The sequence below is a fragment of the Oncorhynchus tshawytscha genome, unplaced genomic scaffold, assembly GCF_018296145.1.
Source record: "Oncorhynchus tshawytscha isolate Ot180627B unplaced genomic scaffold, Otsh_v2.0 Un_contig_1390_pilon_pilon, whole genome shotgun sequence".
Lineage (NCBI taxonomy): Eukaryota > Metazoa > Chordata > Actinopteri > Salmoniformes > Salmonidae > Oncorhynchus > Oncorhynchus tshawytscha.
In genome coordinates, this window is record NW_024609756.1 from 210,001 (window position 1) to 225,912 (window position 15,912).

General features: G+C 50.0%; 1 protein-coding gene across 1 annotated transcript in view; it reads left to right on the forward strand.

Annotated features, from left to right (window-relative positions):
• The window catches only part of ehbp1 (EH domain binding protein 1), a gene marked incomplete at its 5' end in the record, with an annotated part of 277,887 nt that overhangs the window by 197,117 nt on the left and 64,858 nt on the right, over positions 1 to 15,912 (forward strand). Inside the window, one exon of the mRNA XM_042317637.1 lies at positions 2,048 to 2,171. Coding sequence (XP_042173571.1) covers positions 2,048 to 2,171 — 124 coding nt within the window. The remainder of the gene's footprint in view (positions 1 to 2,047; positions 2,172 to 15,912) is intronic.

A 15,912-nucleotide genomic window follows, 5' to 3' on the forward strand; every position in this document is an offset into this window, starting at 1 on the left:
TACAGGAGGGTGTCTCTCCAGGAACAGGGTTGGAGTTAAGACCTACAGGAGGGTATCTCTCCAGGAACAGGGTTGGAGTTAAATGCTACAGGAGGGTCTCTCTCCAGGAACAGGGTTGGAGTTAAATGCTACAGGAGGGTATCTCTCCAGGAACAGGGTTGGAGTTAAAACCTACAGGAGGTTTGGATTTAAAACCTACAGGAGGGTCTCTCTCCAGGAACAGGGTTGGAGTTAAAACCTACAGGAGGTTTAGAGTTAAAACCTACAGGAGGGTATCTCTCCAGGAACAGGGTTGGAGTTAAAACCTACAGGAGGGTATCTCTCCAGGAACAGGGTTGGAGTTAAAACCTACAGGAGGGTATCTCTCCAGGAACAGGGTTGGTGAGCCCTGCACTAGACATGTGGGCTGAAATAAGGGCGATGGGGAAGAGTGTGAATGACTCAGAGGTAAACGTGGGGGTGACCCCTGACCCCATCCATACAGGTTGAGTAAATTAGGACAAGAGGGAGCATAATAGTGTATCACAAGAGAAAAAGGTTTGGGTAGAGGAGCGTGTGTCGGGAGGGAACTAGTCCGTTTTTCTGACTACAGTGTTTCCAAGTGTGTCGACTAGAACTAAAACGCTAGAATTAAAGTTGCTTTCTTCTCTGGTAAAGCTTTGCTGTCTATCTCTAGCCACCGCTCTCTGAAGAGGGAAGGAGACCAAAACAACAACAAGAAGAAGGGAACAATAGCAACAACAAGGCGGCCATTATCGTGGGGCCTTTTCAGTCTTCTAATGAAAGACTTCTGTTTGAAAGAAAACCTCCTCTCTCCCTTTCTCCTCTCTCCCCCGTTTAATAAATTATAATGTTTTGATGCTGTATGTGATTCCTGTTTCATGAGGAATTCTAACCCCTCTTTGTCTCTCTGTCCTCTGTCTTTCATCTCTTTGTCTCTGTCCTCTGTCTTTCATTCTGTTTGTCTCTCTGTCCTCTGTCTTTCATTCTGTTTGTCTCTCTGTCCTCTGTCTTTCATTCTGTTTGTCTCTGTCCTCTGTCTTTCATCTCTTTGTCTCTGTCCTCCCTCTTCTTCTCTCTTTCTCCTCCGTCTCTCCCTCTTTCATCTCTTTCTCTTGTCCTCCGTCTCCCCCTCTTCTCTCTCTTCCCCTCCGTCTCTCATTCTCTTGTCTCTCTTCTCCTCTGTTTCATTCTGTCTCTCTCTTCTCCTCCATCTCCCCCTCTTCTCTCTCTTCTCCTCCGTCTCCCCCTCGTCTCTCTCTCTTCTCCTCCGTCTCCCCCCTCTTCTCTCTCTTCTCCTCCGTCTCCCCCTCGTCTCTCTCTCTTCTCCTCCGTCTCCCCCTCTTCTCTCTCTTCTCCTCTGTCTCCCCCTCTTCTCTCTCTTCTTCTCCGTCTCCCCCTCTTCTCTGTCTTCTCCTCCGTCTCCCCTCTTCTCTCTCTCTCTTCTCCTCGTCTCCCCCTCCTCTCTCTTCTCCTCCTCTCCCCCTCTTCTCTCTCTTCTCCTCCGTCTCCCCCTCTTCTCTCTCTTCTCCTCCGTCTCCCCCTCTTCTCTCTCTCTATTCTCCTCCGTCTCCCCTCTTCTCTCTCTCTTCTCCCCGTCTCCCCCTCTTCTCTCTCTCTCTTCTCCTCCGTCTCCCCCTCTTCTCTCTCTTCTCCTCCGTCTCCCCCTCTTCTCTCTCTTCTCCTCTGTCTCCCCCTCTTCTCTCTCTTCTCCTCCATCTCCCCCTCTTCTCTCTCTTCTCCTCCGTCTCCCCCTCTTCTCTCTCTTCTCCTCTGTCTCCCCCTCTTCTCTCTCTCTTCTCCTCCGTCTCCCCCTCTTCTCTCTCTTCTCCTCCGTCTCCCCTCTCTCTCTCTCTTCTCCTCTGTCTCCCCCTCTCTCTCTCTCTCTTCTCCTCTGTCTCCCCCTCTCTCTCTCTCTTCTCCTCCGTCTCCCCCTCTTCTCTCTCTTCTCCTCCGTCTCCCCCTTCTCTCTCTTCTCCTCCGTCTCCCCTCTCTTCTCTCTCTTCTCCTCCGTCTCCCCCTCTTCTCTCTGTTCTCCCTCTACCAGAAGGCGTTCAAAGACACCAGTCAGTACGTTGTCGGGGAGCTGTCTGCTCTGGAGAGCGAGCAGCGCCACATCGACACCCGGGCGGCGCGCGTGGAGAAGAGGCTACGCTATCTCATGGACACAGGTACCAAGCCCAATTACACTGGAAAACTGTTTTGGCAAATTGAGCGTTTCACACAAACTCTCACGGAGTTGGGGAAGTGTGTGTGAGGCTGTAGTGTCCCAAATGACACCCTATTCCCTACGTACTGCGCACTACTTTTATGGAGCCCAATGCACTATATAAGGAATAGAGCTCCATTTGGGATGCAGTGTGGAATCTTTGAAGCAGTGAATGTTGTGTAGCTACGGAGGGAAGGAGGGAGGGAGGCGATACGAGGGGCTGGCTGGTGGATATGAAAAGGGGGGAGGAAATGGGGAGAGTGGGAGTAGAGGGTGATAGAAGGGGGAGAAGGAGGATAGATGGGGGAGAGCGAGGGGGGAGAGAAGGGGAGACCTCTCTGGGCCAGGGTGATAAGAGAGTCTTCATGGGAAATGATAACCAGGCCTGATAGTGTCCCACCAGTGTGGGGGAGCCCCAGCCAGCCTGATAGTGTGGGGGGGGCAGCCAGCCTGCTCAGCTCACATTGAACAGTGTGCTCAGCCATGCATAGCCCCCCTCCCCCAGTACATATCTGGTCTTCAATGATATGCAGCAGAAGGGGAGAGGTGGATGATTGGTGGGGGTTAAGTGAGAGGGGGGGGCATTTAAAATAATGCAAGAGGTAACACACACACTGAGAGCACGACACACACACACTTAACCCAACACACACACACAGACTCACACACTCTAAAGTGTGATCTTTTGGCTTCCAAACAGGCTGATTGGTGTGGTTGGAAAGCGTTGGCTGGTGGGTAACCTTGTATAGACATGAAACAGACAGGTGTCTGAGCCAAGGGGCTCGGTTCCATTGAGTCCTGTACTGAAATAACAGAATAGGACTGCGGCACAAATTGTACCCTATTCCCTACATTGTGCACTACTTTTGACCAGATCTCCCATAGGGCTCCCGTCTAAAGTAGTGCACTTTATAGGGAATAGGGTGCCATTTGGGATGCAATCTAGCATTCTGTTACTGCTACTAAACAATTTATCCTCACAACAGAGCAGGCTTCAGAAAAAGGGAAGAAAAGAGAGGGGGGAGGAGAGAGAGAGGGGGAGGAGAAGAGAGGGGGAGAGAGAGAGAGGGGGAAGAGAGAGAGAGAGGGGGATAAGAGTGAGAGAGAGAGAGGGGATAAGAGTGAGAGAGGGGGAGAAGAGAGAGAGGGGGGAAGAGAGAGAGAGAGGGGGAAGAGAGAGAGAGAGGGGAGAAGAGAGAGAGAGAGGGGGAGAAGAGAGAGAGAGAGGGGGAGGAGAGAGAGGGGGAGAAGAGAGAGAGAGGGGGTGGAGAGAGAGAGAGAGAGAGAGAGGGGGATAAGAGAGAGAGAGAGGGGGATAAGAGTGAGAGAGGGGGAGAGAGAGAGAGAGGGGGAGAGAGAGAGGGGGAGAAGAGAGAGAGAGAGGGGGAAGAGAGAGAGAGAGGGGGATAAGAGTGAGAGAGAGAGAGGGGATAAGAGTGAGAGAGGGGGAGAAGAGAGAGAGAGGGGGGGAAGAGAGAGAGAGAGGGGGATAAGAGTGAGAGAGAGAGGGGATAAGAGTGAGAGAGGGGGAGAGAGAGAGAGAGAGGGGGAAGAGAGAGAGAGGGGGATAAGAGTGAGAGAGAGAGAGGGGATAAGAGAGAGAGAGGGGGATAAGAGAGAGAGAGAGGGGGAGGAGAGAGAGAGGGGGAGAAGAGAGAGAGGGGGAAGAGAGAGAGAGGGGGATAAGAGTGAGAGAGAGAGAGGGGATAAGAGAGAGAGAGGGGGAGAAGAGAGAGAGAGGGGGGGAGAGAGAGAGAGGGGGATAGAGAGAGAGAGAGGGGAAGAGAGAGAGGGGGGAAGAGAGAGAGAGAGGGGGATAAGAGAGAGAGAGAGGGGATAAGAGAGAGAGAGGGGGAGAAGAGAGAGGAGGGGGAGAAGAGAGGGAGAGGGGGAGAGAGAGAGAGAGAGGGGGAGAAGAGAGAGAGGGGGAGAGAGAGAGAGAGGGGGAGAAGAGAGGGGGAGAGAGAGGGAGAGGGAGAGAGAGAGAGAGAGGAGAGGGGAGAAGAGAGGGGGAGAAGAGAGGGAGAGAGGGGAGAAGAGAGAGGGGAGAGAGAGAGGGAGAAGGGGAGAGAGAGAGGGAGAAGGGGAGAGAGAGGGAGAAGAGAGAGAGAGAGAGAGAAGGGAGAAGAAGAGAGAGAGAGAAGAGGGGAGAGAGGGGGAGAAGAGAGAGAGAGAGAGGGGAGAAGAGAGAGGGATAAGAGGGGGAGAGAGAGGGAGAGAGAAGGGGAGAAGAGAGAGGGAGAAGAGGGGGAGAAGAGAGAGGAGAGAGGGGGAGAAGAGAGGGAGAGAGAGGGAGAGAGAGAGGGAGAAGAGAGAGGGAGAGAAGAGGGGAGAAGAGAGAGGGAGAAGAGAGAAGGGAGAGAGAGAGAGGGGATAAGAGGGGAGAAGAGAGAGAGAGAGAGGGGAGAAGAGAGAGGGATAAGAGGGGGAGAAGAGAGCGAGATAGAGAGAGAGAGGGGAGAAGAGAGAGGGATAAGAGGGGGAGAGAAGGGGAGAGAGAGGGGAGAGAGAGGGGGAAGAAGGAGAGATAAGGGGGAGAAGAGAGGGAGAGAGAAGGGGAGAAGAGAGAGGGATAAGAGGGGGAGAAGAGAGAGAGAGAGAGGGGGAGAAGAGAGAGGGATAAGAGAGGGAGAGAAATGGGGAGAAAGCAACACCAGGGTGGAGGGATTAAGGATTTTACTGCTCCTCCTATATCGAGGCATCTCTCCTCTCTCTGTTTCTCTCCATCTCTCTCTCTCTCCCTCCCTCCATCTCTGTTTGTTGCATATGCCTCCCTTCCTCCCTCCATCCCTCTCCCCTCACCTCTTCCTCTCTCCCTCTATCGCTTCTCTCATCCCTCTCTCTCTCCCCCTCTATCTCTCTCTCCCTCTCCATCCACCCCTCCTTGTCTCCCTCCATCTCTCTCTCCCTCATCCCTCCATCTCTCTCTCCCCCTCCCCCTCCCTCTCCATCCATCCCCCTCCTTGTCTCCCTCCATCTCTCTCTCCCTCCTTGTCTCCCTCCATCTCTCTCTCCCCCTCCCTCTCCATCCACCCCTCCTTGTCTCCCTCCATCTCTCTCTCCCTCATCCCTCCATATCCTCTACCCCTGTAGGAGTGAATACCATTGTGTCAATCTGAAGGGTTTTTCCCCCCACTGCTGATAAAGTAGCCTTAGCTGGATACGTTGTTTACTGGAAAACACACACACACACACACACACACACACACACACACACACACACACACACACACACTGTCACCACACCCTGTTTTCCACAAACACACACCTTGAGCCAGATTGATATTGCACAGCTCCAGCCCAGCCAGCCCCCCTGTAAATAATCAGATAGTAGACAGGTAGTGAGGCGGCAGGATGGTCGCAGCCGACACAATAATACTGGTCGTATCAGAGAGAGAAGAATTCACCCCCGGATACGTCCCCAGAAACACCTTGTAGCATCACTCAATGACATGGACAAAATGTAGTTTGGGTAAACACGGAGTGAGTGAGTGTTGGGGGGGGGAGTTGTATTCACTTCTGCTAGTTCCCTCTCTTCCTGGTCCTCGGAGGCTGCAACGGTATTCATTCACCTGTTTCCTCTCTTTTTTTCCTCCCCTCTTCCCTCCTCCCCTCTCTCTTCCTCCACTCCTCTCTCCTCACCATTCTCTTCCTCCTCTCTCCTACCCTCCTCACCTCTCTCTTCCTCCACTCCTCTCTCCTTCCCTCTCTCTTCCTCCTCTCTCCTACCCTCCTCACCTCTCTCTTCCTCCACTCCTCTCTCCTCCCCTCTCTCTTCCTCCTCTCTCCTCCCCTCCTCACCTCTCTCTTCCTCCACTCCTCTCTCCTCCTCCCTCTCTTCCTCCTCTCTCCTCCCCTCCTCTCTCCTACCCTCCCCCTCTCTCCTCCCTCTCTCTCTCCTCCTCCCCTCTCTCTCCTCCCTCTCTCTTCCTCTCTCTCTCCTCCTCTCTCCTACCCTCCTCACCTCTCTCTTCCTCTACTCCTCTCTCCTCCCCTCTCTCTTCCTCCTCTCTCCTACCCTCCTCACCTATCTCTTCCTCCACTCCTCTCTCCTCTCCTCTCTCTTCCTCCTCTCTCTCCTCCCCTCTCTCTTCCTCCTCTCTCCTCCCCTCTCTCTTCCTCCTCTCTCTTCGCCTCTCTCCTCCTCTCTCCTCCCCTCCTCTCTCCTACCCTCCCCCTCTCTCCTCCTCCTCTCCCTCTCTCCTACCCTCGTCCCCTCTCTCTTCCTCCTCTCTCCTACCCTCCTCACCTATCTCTTCCTCCCTCCCCTCTCCTCTCTCCTCCTCCTCTCTCCTCCCCTCTCTCTTCCTCCTCTCTCCTCCCCTCTCTCTTCCTCTCCTCTCTCCTACCCTCATCCCCCTCTCTTCCTTCCTCCTCTCTCCCCTCTCTCTTCCTCCTCTCCTCCCCTCTCTCTTCCTCTCCTCTCTCCTACCCTCATCCCCTCTCTCTTCCTCCTCTCTCCTCCCCTCTCTCTTCCTCTCCTCTCTCCTACCCTCATCCGTCTCTCTTCCTCCTCTCTCCTCCCCTCTCTCTTCCTCCTCTCTCCTCCCCTCTCTCTTCCTCCTCTCCTCTCTCCTCCCCTCTCTCTTCCTCTCTCCTCCCCTCCCCCTCTCTCCTCCTCCTCTCTCCTCTCTCCTCCCCTCTCTCTTCCTCCTCTCTCCTCCCCCTCTCTCCTCCTCTCCTTCCCTCCTCAACAGGTCAGATCAGTTTAAGTAGTGGATGGTTTTAACTCCCTACTTTAATTAGAAGTGATGCCATTAATCAGACTTACAGTAAAGCAGGAATGGAACACATGACGTTAGCGTTGCCTGCGTCGCGCTCCCCAGACTGAGCCAGGCGTTACACCACCTACTCCCCCCACACCACTTTCAACATGTTGATTGAAGGGCAGTTTCTGGGAGGTATCCCACTTCCAGTTGTAAAATATAGAAGTAAAAATGGACTTTCCAAAACGTTCTACTTGTCATTGTTGAATAAATAAATGTAATAAATATCTCGACGTATTTACCTGTGACTTGGCCACTCAGGAACATTCACTGTCTTCTTGGTAAAGCAGTCTGTCGTTTAGGTTCGTATTGTGGAGTAGCTACGTTGTTGATCCATCCTCAGTTATCTTCTATCACCCCTCTCTCTTCCTCCTCTCTCCTACCCTCCTCACCTATCTCTTCCTCCACTCCTCTCTCCTCCCCTCTCTCTTCCTCCTCTCCTCCCCTCCCCTCCTCTCTCCTCCTCTCTCCTCCCCTCTCTCCTACCCTCATCCCCTCTCTCTTCCTCCTCTCTCCTCCCCTCTCTCTTCCTCTCCTCTCTCCTCCCCTCTCTCTTCCTCCTCTCTCCTCCCCTCTCTCCTACCCTCATCCCCTCTCTCTTCCTCCTCTCTCCTCCCCTCTCCCTTCCAGCCAATAAACTCTGTAACTGTTTTAAAGTCACCATTGGCCTCATGGTGAAATCCCTGAGAGGTTTCTTTCCTCTCCGGCAACTGAGTTAGGAAGGATGTCTGTATCTTTGTGACTGGGTGTATTGATACACCATCCAGTGTAATTAATAACTTCACCATGCTTAAAGGGATATTCAATGTCAGCTTTTATTTACCCATCTACCAATAGGTACCCTTCTTTGTGAGGCATTGGAAAACCTCCCTGGTCTTTGTGGTTGAATCTGTGTTTGTAATTCACAGCTCGACTGAGGGACCTTATAGATCCTTGTATGTGTGGGGTACAGAGATGAGGTAGTCATTACAAAATCATGTTGATCACTAGTATTGCAGACAGAGTGAATCCATCCAACTTACTATGTGACTTGTTAAGCACATGTTTACTCCTGAACTTTAGGCTTGACATAACAAATGGGTTTAATATTTATTGACTCCAGACATTTCAGCTTCTCATTTTTAATTAGTTTGTAAAAATGTTGAAAAACATAATTCCACTTTGACATTATTGTGTGTAGTGACCAAAACAATCTAAATTGAATCCATTTTAAATTCAGGCTGTAAAACAAAATTTTGATAAAGTGGAGGGGTGTGAGTACCTTCTGAGGGCTTTGTCTGTCTAGATGGTCCTGTCCCATGGCAGGCCCTGTCTGTCTAGATGGTCCTGTCCCATGGCAGGCCCTGTCTGTCTAGATGGTCCTGTCCCATGGCAGGCCCTGTCTGTCTAGATGGTCCTGTCCCATGGCAGGCCCTGTCTGTCTAGCTGGTCCTGTCCCATGGCAGGCCCTGTCTGTCTAGCTGGTCCTGTCCCATGGCAGGGCCCTGGTCCTGTCCCATCTAGATGGTCCTGTCCCATGGCAGGCCCTGTCTGTCTAGATGGTCCTGTCCCATGGCAGGCCCTGTCTGTCTAGATGGTCCTGTCCCATGGCAGGCCCTGTCTGTCTAGATGGTCCTGTCCCATGGCAGGCCCTGTCTGTCTAGCTGGTCCTGTCCCATGGCAGGCCCTGTCTGTCTAGCTGGTCCTGTCCCATGGCAGGCCCTGGTTGGGTCTTTAAGTCTAGCTGGTCCTGTCCCATGGCATGGCAGTCCCTCTGTCTGTCTAGATGGTCCTGTCCCATGGCAGGCCCTGGGGGTCTTTAAGATGGCAGGGCCTAGATGGTCCTGTCCCATGGCATGGCAGCCTCTGTCTGTCTAGCTGGTCCTGTCCCATGGCAGGCCCTGTCTTTAGATGGTCCTGTCCCAGCAAGCTGGTCCTGCCCCATGGCAGGCCTCTGTCTGTCTAGCTGGTCCTGTCCCATGGCAGGGGGTCTTTAAGAAGGGCCACTGGTCCTGTCCCATGGCAGGCCTCTGTCTGTCTAGCTTGTCCTGTCCCATGGCAGGCCCCGACTGTCTAGCTGGTCCTGTCCCATGTGGTGGGTCTTTAAGAAGGGGGGTAGGATTCGTGGAGTGCTTTTGGGCTTGTGGTTAGATCAGAAGAGACCGTTGACTCATTCCTGATCTGTTTGCTTCAACACGTTTTCTTCCCCCATCTTTTCCTCCTTTCCATTTCTCTCTCCTTCTCCTTTCCATTTCTCTCTCCTTCTCCTTTCCATTTCTCTCTCCATTTCTCTCTCCTTCTCCTTTCCATTAGCATGGCAGCCTTCTGTCTCTGGTCCTTCTCCTTTGGTGGGTCTTTCTCTCTGGCGTTGACCATTTTCTCTCTCCTTCTCCTCTTCCATTTCTCTCCTTCTCCCATTTCTCTCTCCTTCTCCTTTCCTTTCTCTCTCCCTTTCTCTCTCCTTCTCCTTTCCATTTCCTCTCCCTTTCTCTCTCCTTCTCCTTTCCATTTCTCTCTCCCTTTCTCTCTCCTTCTCCTTTCCATTTCTCTCTCCCTTTCTCTCTCCTTCTCCTTTCCATTTCTCTCTCCCTTTCTCTCTCCTTCTCCTTTCCTTTCTCTCTCCTTTCTCTCTCCTTCTCCTTTCCATTTCTCTCTCCCTTTCTCTCTCCTTTCTTTCCATTTCTCTCTCCCTTTCTCTCTCCTTCTCCTTTCCATTTCTCTCTCCCTTTCTCTCTCCTTCTCCTTTCCATTTCTCTCTCCCTTTCTCTCTCCTTCTCCTTTCCATTTCTCTCTTTCTCTCTCCTTCTCCTTTCCCTTTTTCTCTCTCCTTCTCCTCCTTCTCCTTTCTCTCCTTCTCCTTTCATTTCTCTCTCCTTCTCCTCTCCATTTTCTCTCCTTTCTCTCTCCTTTCCCTTTCCATTTCTCTCTCCCTTTCTCTCTCCTTCTCCTTTCCATTTCTCTCTCCTTCTCCTTTCCATTTCTCTCTCCCTTTCTCTCTCCTTCTCCTTTCCATTTCTCTCTCTTTCTCTCTCCTTCTCCTCTCCTTTTCTCTCTCCCCTTCTCGCTGCCTCTCTTATTTTCTCTCTTTCTCTCTCCTTCTCCTTTCCATTGCTCTCTCCTTTCTCTCTTTCTCTCTCTCTTTCCATTTCTCTCTCCTTTCCATTTCTCTCTCCTTCTCCTTTCCTCTGTCTCTCCCACCTCTCTTTCCTCTCTCCTTTCCCTCCCTCTCTCCTCCCCCTCCCTCTCTCTCCTCCCCCTCCCTCTCTCTCCTCCCCCTCCCTCTCTCTCCTCCCCCCCCTCTCTCTCCTCCCTCCCTCCTCTCTCTCCTCCCCTCCCTCTCTCCTCCCCCTCCCTCTCTTCCTCTCCCCATATTCCCCTGTTTCTTCCCCCAGCAATGCTTTCTGAGTTCTGCACCGGTTTTCTCTTTTCTATTACGCGGTACGAGACGGTGGTTCTCCCCAGATGAATACAAAGTAATTGGGGTGGTTAATTTATTTACTGGGAGGCAGTTCACAGCACATTGAATAATAGAGATAATTGAACAAGAATTGTCAAGTGTCTTCTGATATCAGGCACATTACAGAAGAGAGAGTGGCATAAAACTGCCTTTCTATGCTTCCATTGTTTATGGTAATGAAGTACAGCCATTAATTCCTCGGTGGCCTTCCAAGCTTATGGCAGGCCCCATTGTTGTGTGTGTATTAATATGTAATCAGTAAATAGTTTAATTTCCTAATCTGCGTTGGGAGAATTCACTTTCTAACAGCTCTTAATTACTGCAGGGTTCTAACGAGCCCCATCGCCGTGCCGACGCAGAGCACGGCAGCCAGACAGCCAATCAGACTGCGGCGGTGGGTCGGAGGGGGGGGGATTTGAATTCCTAGGGCGCCGCTCTCCGCCTAATGAACTTGTTATTCCTGGACTGGGGGGAGTAGAGTGTCCTTCACAGCGTAGCAGTTCACAACGTTGGGAGAACGCTCACCCAATGTTAGGGTGATAATAATAGTTATTGATGATATTTATAACGAAAGTCCTATTTCATCACGATGATACATTACCTTTATTCCTGGGCTGACAGGTGTGTTTCCTTCTCAGCATAGCAGGTGACCACGTTGGGAGAGCGTTTACCGAATGTTAGAATAATACATATTAATACATGTTTGGACACACCTACTTATTCAAGGGTTTTTCTGTATTTTTACTATTTTCTACATAACTGTGAAGACATCAACACTATGAAATAACACATATGGAATCATGTAGCAACCAAAATACTGTTAAAGAAATCCAAATATATTTTATATTTGAGATTCTTCAAATAGCCACCCTTTGCCTTGATGACAGCTTTGTACACTCTTGGCATTCTCTCAACCAGCTCCATGAGGTAGTCACCTGGAATGCATTTCAATTAACAGGTGTATCTTGTTAAAAGTTAATTTGTGGAATTTCTTTCCTTCATAATGCGTTTGAGACAATCAGTTGTTGTGACAAGTTAGGGGTCGTATACAGAAGATAGCCCTATTTGGTAAAATACCAAGTCCATATTATAGCAAGAACAGCTCAAATAAGCAAAGACCAATGACAGCCCATCATTAATTTAAGATATGAAGGTCAGTCAATCCGGGAGATTTCAAAAACTTTGAAAGTTTCTTCAAGTGCAGTCGTAAAAACCATCAAGCGCTATGATGAAACTGGCTCTCATGAGGACCGTCACAGGAGAGGAAGACCCAGACTTACCTCTAAGGAACTTATCCTCCCTCCGCAGCAGAGTTACCATCCTCAGAAATTGCAGCCCAAATAAATGCTTCAGAGTTTAAGTAACAGACACATCTCAACATCAACTGTTCAAGAAACACGAGCAATGGACATTAGACTGGTGGAAATGTGTCCTTTGGTCTAATGAGTCCAAATTGGAGATTTTTGGATCCAACTGCCGTGTCTTTGTGAGACGCAGATTGTGTTAACGGATGATCTCTGCATGTGTGGTTCCCACCATGAAGCATGGAGGAGGAGGTGTGATGGTGCTTTGTTGGTGACACTGTCAGTGATTTATTTAGAATTCAAGTTACACTTAACCAGCATGGCTACCACAGCATACTGCAGCGATACACCCTCCCATCTGGTTTGGGCCTAGTGGGACTATCATTTGATTTTCAACAGGACAATGACCCAGAACACACTTCCCAGGCTGTGTAAGGGCTATTTGATTAAGAAGGAGAGTGATGGAGGACTGCATCAGATGACCTGGCCTCCACAATCATCCAACTTCAACCCAGTTGAGATGGTTAGGGATGCGTCGGACCGCAGAGTGAAGATAAAGCAGCCAACAAGTGCTCAGCATATGTGGGAACTCCTTCCAGGCTGTTGGAACAGCATTCCTCATGACGCTGGTTGAGAGAATGCCAAGGAGTGTGCAAAGCTGTCATCAAGGCAATGGGTGGCTACTTTGAAGAATCTAAAATATATTTTGATTTGTTTAACACTTTTTTGGTTACTACATGATTCCATATGTGTTATTTCATAGTTTTGATGTCTTGACTACTATTCTGCAATGTAGAAAATAGTAAAAAATAAAGAAAAACCCTTGAATGAGTGTGTTCCAACTTTTGACTGGTACTGAATGTATATATATTACGTTTGTTATTTTAGTTATTGTCATAACTACAATATGTGTGTCCTCGTGTGTGTCCTTCACAGCATAGCGGTTCAAAATAATAATTAATATTATTATTGATAATATTTATAATTAAAATAAATGAATGTCTCTGTTTTAATCAGGTGAATCTTCGAGTTTCAGTTTCAATAGTAAAATTATATGTGTCTTAGTTATTATTATTAGTCTGATTCTATACCTTCATTGTCCACTGTCTCTTCTACCATCATCTTCATCTTTATTATAACTATCATTGATATTATTGTTCTCATTACTTCTATGCCTCTTCCTGTCAGACGGAGGTGTCTCTGCCTCTTCCTGTCAGACGGAGGTGTCGCTGCCTCTTCCTGTCAGACGGAGGTGTTGCTGCCTCTTCCTGTCAGACGGAGGTGTTGCTGCCTCTTCCTGTCACGGAGGTGTCTCTGCCTCTTCCTGTCAGACGGAGGTGTCTCTGCCTCTTCCTGTTAGACAGAGAGGTGTCTGCCTCTTCCTGTCAGACGGAGGTGTCTCTGCCTCTTCCTGTCAGACGGAGGTGTCTCTGCCTCTTCCTGTTAGACAGAGAGGTGTCGCTGCCTCTTCCTGTCAGACGGAGGTGTCTCTGTCTTCCTGTCAGACGGAGGTGTCTCTGCCTCTTCCTGTTAGACAGAGGTGTCGCTGCCTCTTCCTGTCAGACGGAGGTGTCTCTGCCTCTTCCTGTTAGACAGAGAGGTGTCGCTGCCTCTTCCTGTCAGACGGAGGTGTCTCTGCCTCTTCCTGTTAGACAGAGAGGTGTCGCTGCCTCTTCCTGTCAGACGGAGGTGTCGCTGCCTCTTCCTGTCAGACGGAGGTGTCTCTGCCTCTTCCTGTCAGACGGAGGTGTCTCTGCCTCTTCCTGTTAGACGGAGAGGTGTCGCTGCCTCTTCCTGTCAGACGGAGGCATCGCTGCCTCTTCCTGTCAGACAGAGGCGTCGCTGCCTCTTCCTGTCAGACAGAGAGGTGTCGCTGCCTCTTCCTGTCAGACAGAGAGGCGTCGCTGCCTCTTCCTGTCAGACAGAGAGGCGTCGCTGCCTCTTCCTGTCAGACAGAGAGGTGTCGCTGCCTCTTCCTGTCAGACGGAGGTGTCGCACTAAGAAAGGAACCATTTTAATCAAATGCAGGACTTGACTGATTCCTTTTTCATCCGTGTGGCGCTAAGGGGCCTCAGATATCAAATATATATCTTACACTTAACGGCTTAATTTGGAATAGTACTTATTTGGTACTGGAGCTGAATGGTTTTGTATTGTTATCATTCTAAATAGCCCTGTCAACATCATCAGTATTATCCTTCCTGTATTGTGTGATATTCGTCCCAAAGAAAAATATCACATTTATAGAAATTTCAGCTATTCAAAAAACAGAATAGGATTTAAATGTATTCTATTCAGCGTTTTGGAATCCTCTGGTCTTCTTCTGAATGCCCCCGACCCCACCTGCCCCCTGTACCTATCTACACACACACACCCACACACACACACACACACACACACACACACACACACACACACACACTCGCCCACACACACCACACACACACACACACACACACACACACACACACCCACACACACCCACTCGCCCACATGACTATTTATACCTACATCCTATACCAAATGACTATATAACCTGTAACAATGGACGCAATTATCTAAAGAATGGCGATCAGCACGGCGCCGAGCCGCCCTCACCTGCTGCGCTCTAGATAAGCGATAAACAAGAAGTGTGTGTGACTGCGTGTGTGTGTGTGTGTGTGAGACTGCGTGTGTGTGTGTGAGACTGCGTGTTTGTGTGTGTGTGTGAGACTGCGTGTGTGTGTGTGAGACTGCGTGTGTGTGTGTGAGACTGCGTGTGTGTGTGTGTGACTGCGTGTGTGTGTGTGTGTGTGTGTGAGACTGCGTGTGTGTGTGTGAGACTGCGTGTGTGTTTGAATCAGTTTTAGCCTGGCGCATAATGAACAGATGTTTAAAAAGTGCACTCGAGGATGATGAGATTATTGCCACTGGGTTTTATTGCTGCCTAATCCCTTTCTGTGAGCAGAGGCATCACACGAGAGGAAGAGGGGATATGGCCATACAGCCAGAGGTGTGGGTGGGTGGGTGGGGATACAGCCATATGGCTTAATGCACCTAGCAGACCTACAGACAGACAGACCTATGCACAGACGTACGGGACAGGCTGACAGGACAGGCTGACGGGACAGGCTGACAGGACAGGCTGACAGGACAGGCTGACGGGACAGGCTGACAGGACAGGCTGACAGGACAGGCCACCAATATGTATCTTCAGTATAAATGAAGTGCTCTTTGTTATTATTATTTTGAGTAGTCAACAGCCTCTAGTGTAGTCAACAGCCTCTAGTGTAGTCAACAGGCTAGTGTAGGACAGGCTAGAGCCTCTAGTGGTCAACAGGCTAGTGTAGACAGCCTCTAGTGGTCAACAGCCTCTAGGTGTAGTCAACAGCCTCTATGTATCTTCAGTAGTAGTCAACATGAAGTAGTCTTTGTTATTAGCCTTTAGTGTAGTCAACAGCCGCTAGTGTAGTCAACAGCCTCTAGTGTAGTCAACAGCCTCTAGTGTAGTCAACAGCCTCTAGTGTAGTCAACAGCCTCTAGAGTAGTCAACAGCCTCTCAACAGCCTCTAGTGTAGTCAACAGCCTCTAGTCAACAGCCTCTAGTGTAGTCAACAGCCTCTAGTGTAGTCAACAGCCTCTAGTGTAGTCAACAGCCTCTAGAGTAGTCAACAGCCTCTAGTGCAGTCAACAGCCTCTAGAGTAGTCAACAGCCTCTAGTGTAGTCAACAGCCTCTAGTGTAGTCAACAGCCTCTAGTGTAGTCAACAGCCTCTAGTGTAGTCAACAGCCTCTAGTGTAGTCAACAGCCTCTAGTGTAGTCAACATCCTCTAGTGTCGTCAACATCCTCTAGTGTAGTCAACAGCCTCTAGAGTAGTCAACAGCCTCTAGAGTAGTCAACAGCCTCTAGAGTAGTCAACAGCCTCTAGTGTAGTCAACAGCCTCTAGTGTAGTCAACAGCCTCTAGTGTAGTCAACAGCCTCTAGTGTAGTCAACATCCTCTAGTGTAGTCAACATCCTCTAGTGTAGTCAACAGCCTCTCGAGTAGTCGACAGCCTCTAGAGTAGTCGACAGCCTCTAGAGTAGTCAACAGCCTCTAGTGTAGTCAACAGCCTCTAGTGTAGTCAACAGCCTCTAGTGTAGTCAACAGCCTCTAGTGTAGTCAACAGCCTCTAGAGTAGTCAACAGCCTCTAGTGTAGTCAACAGCCTCTAGTGTA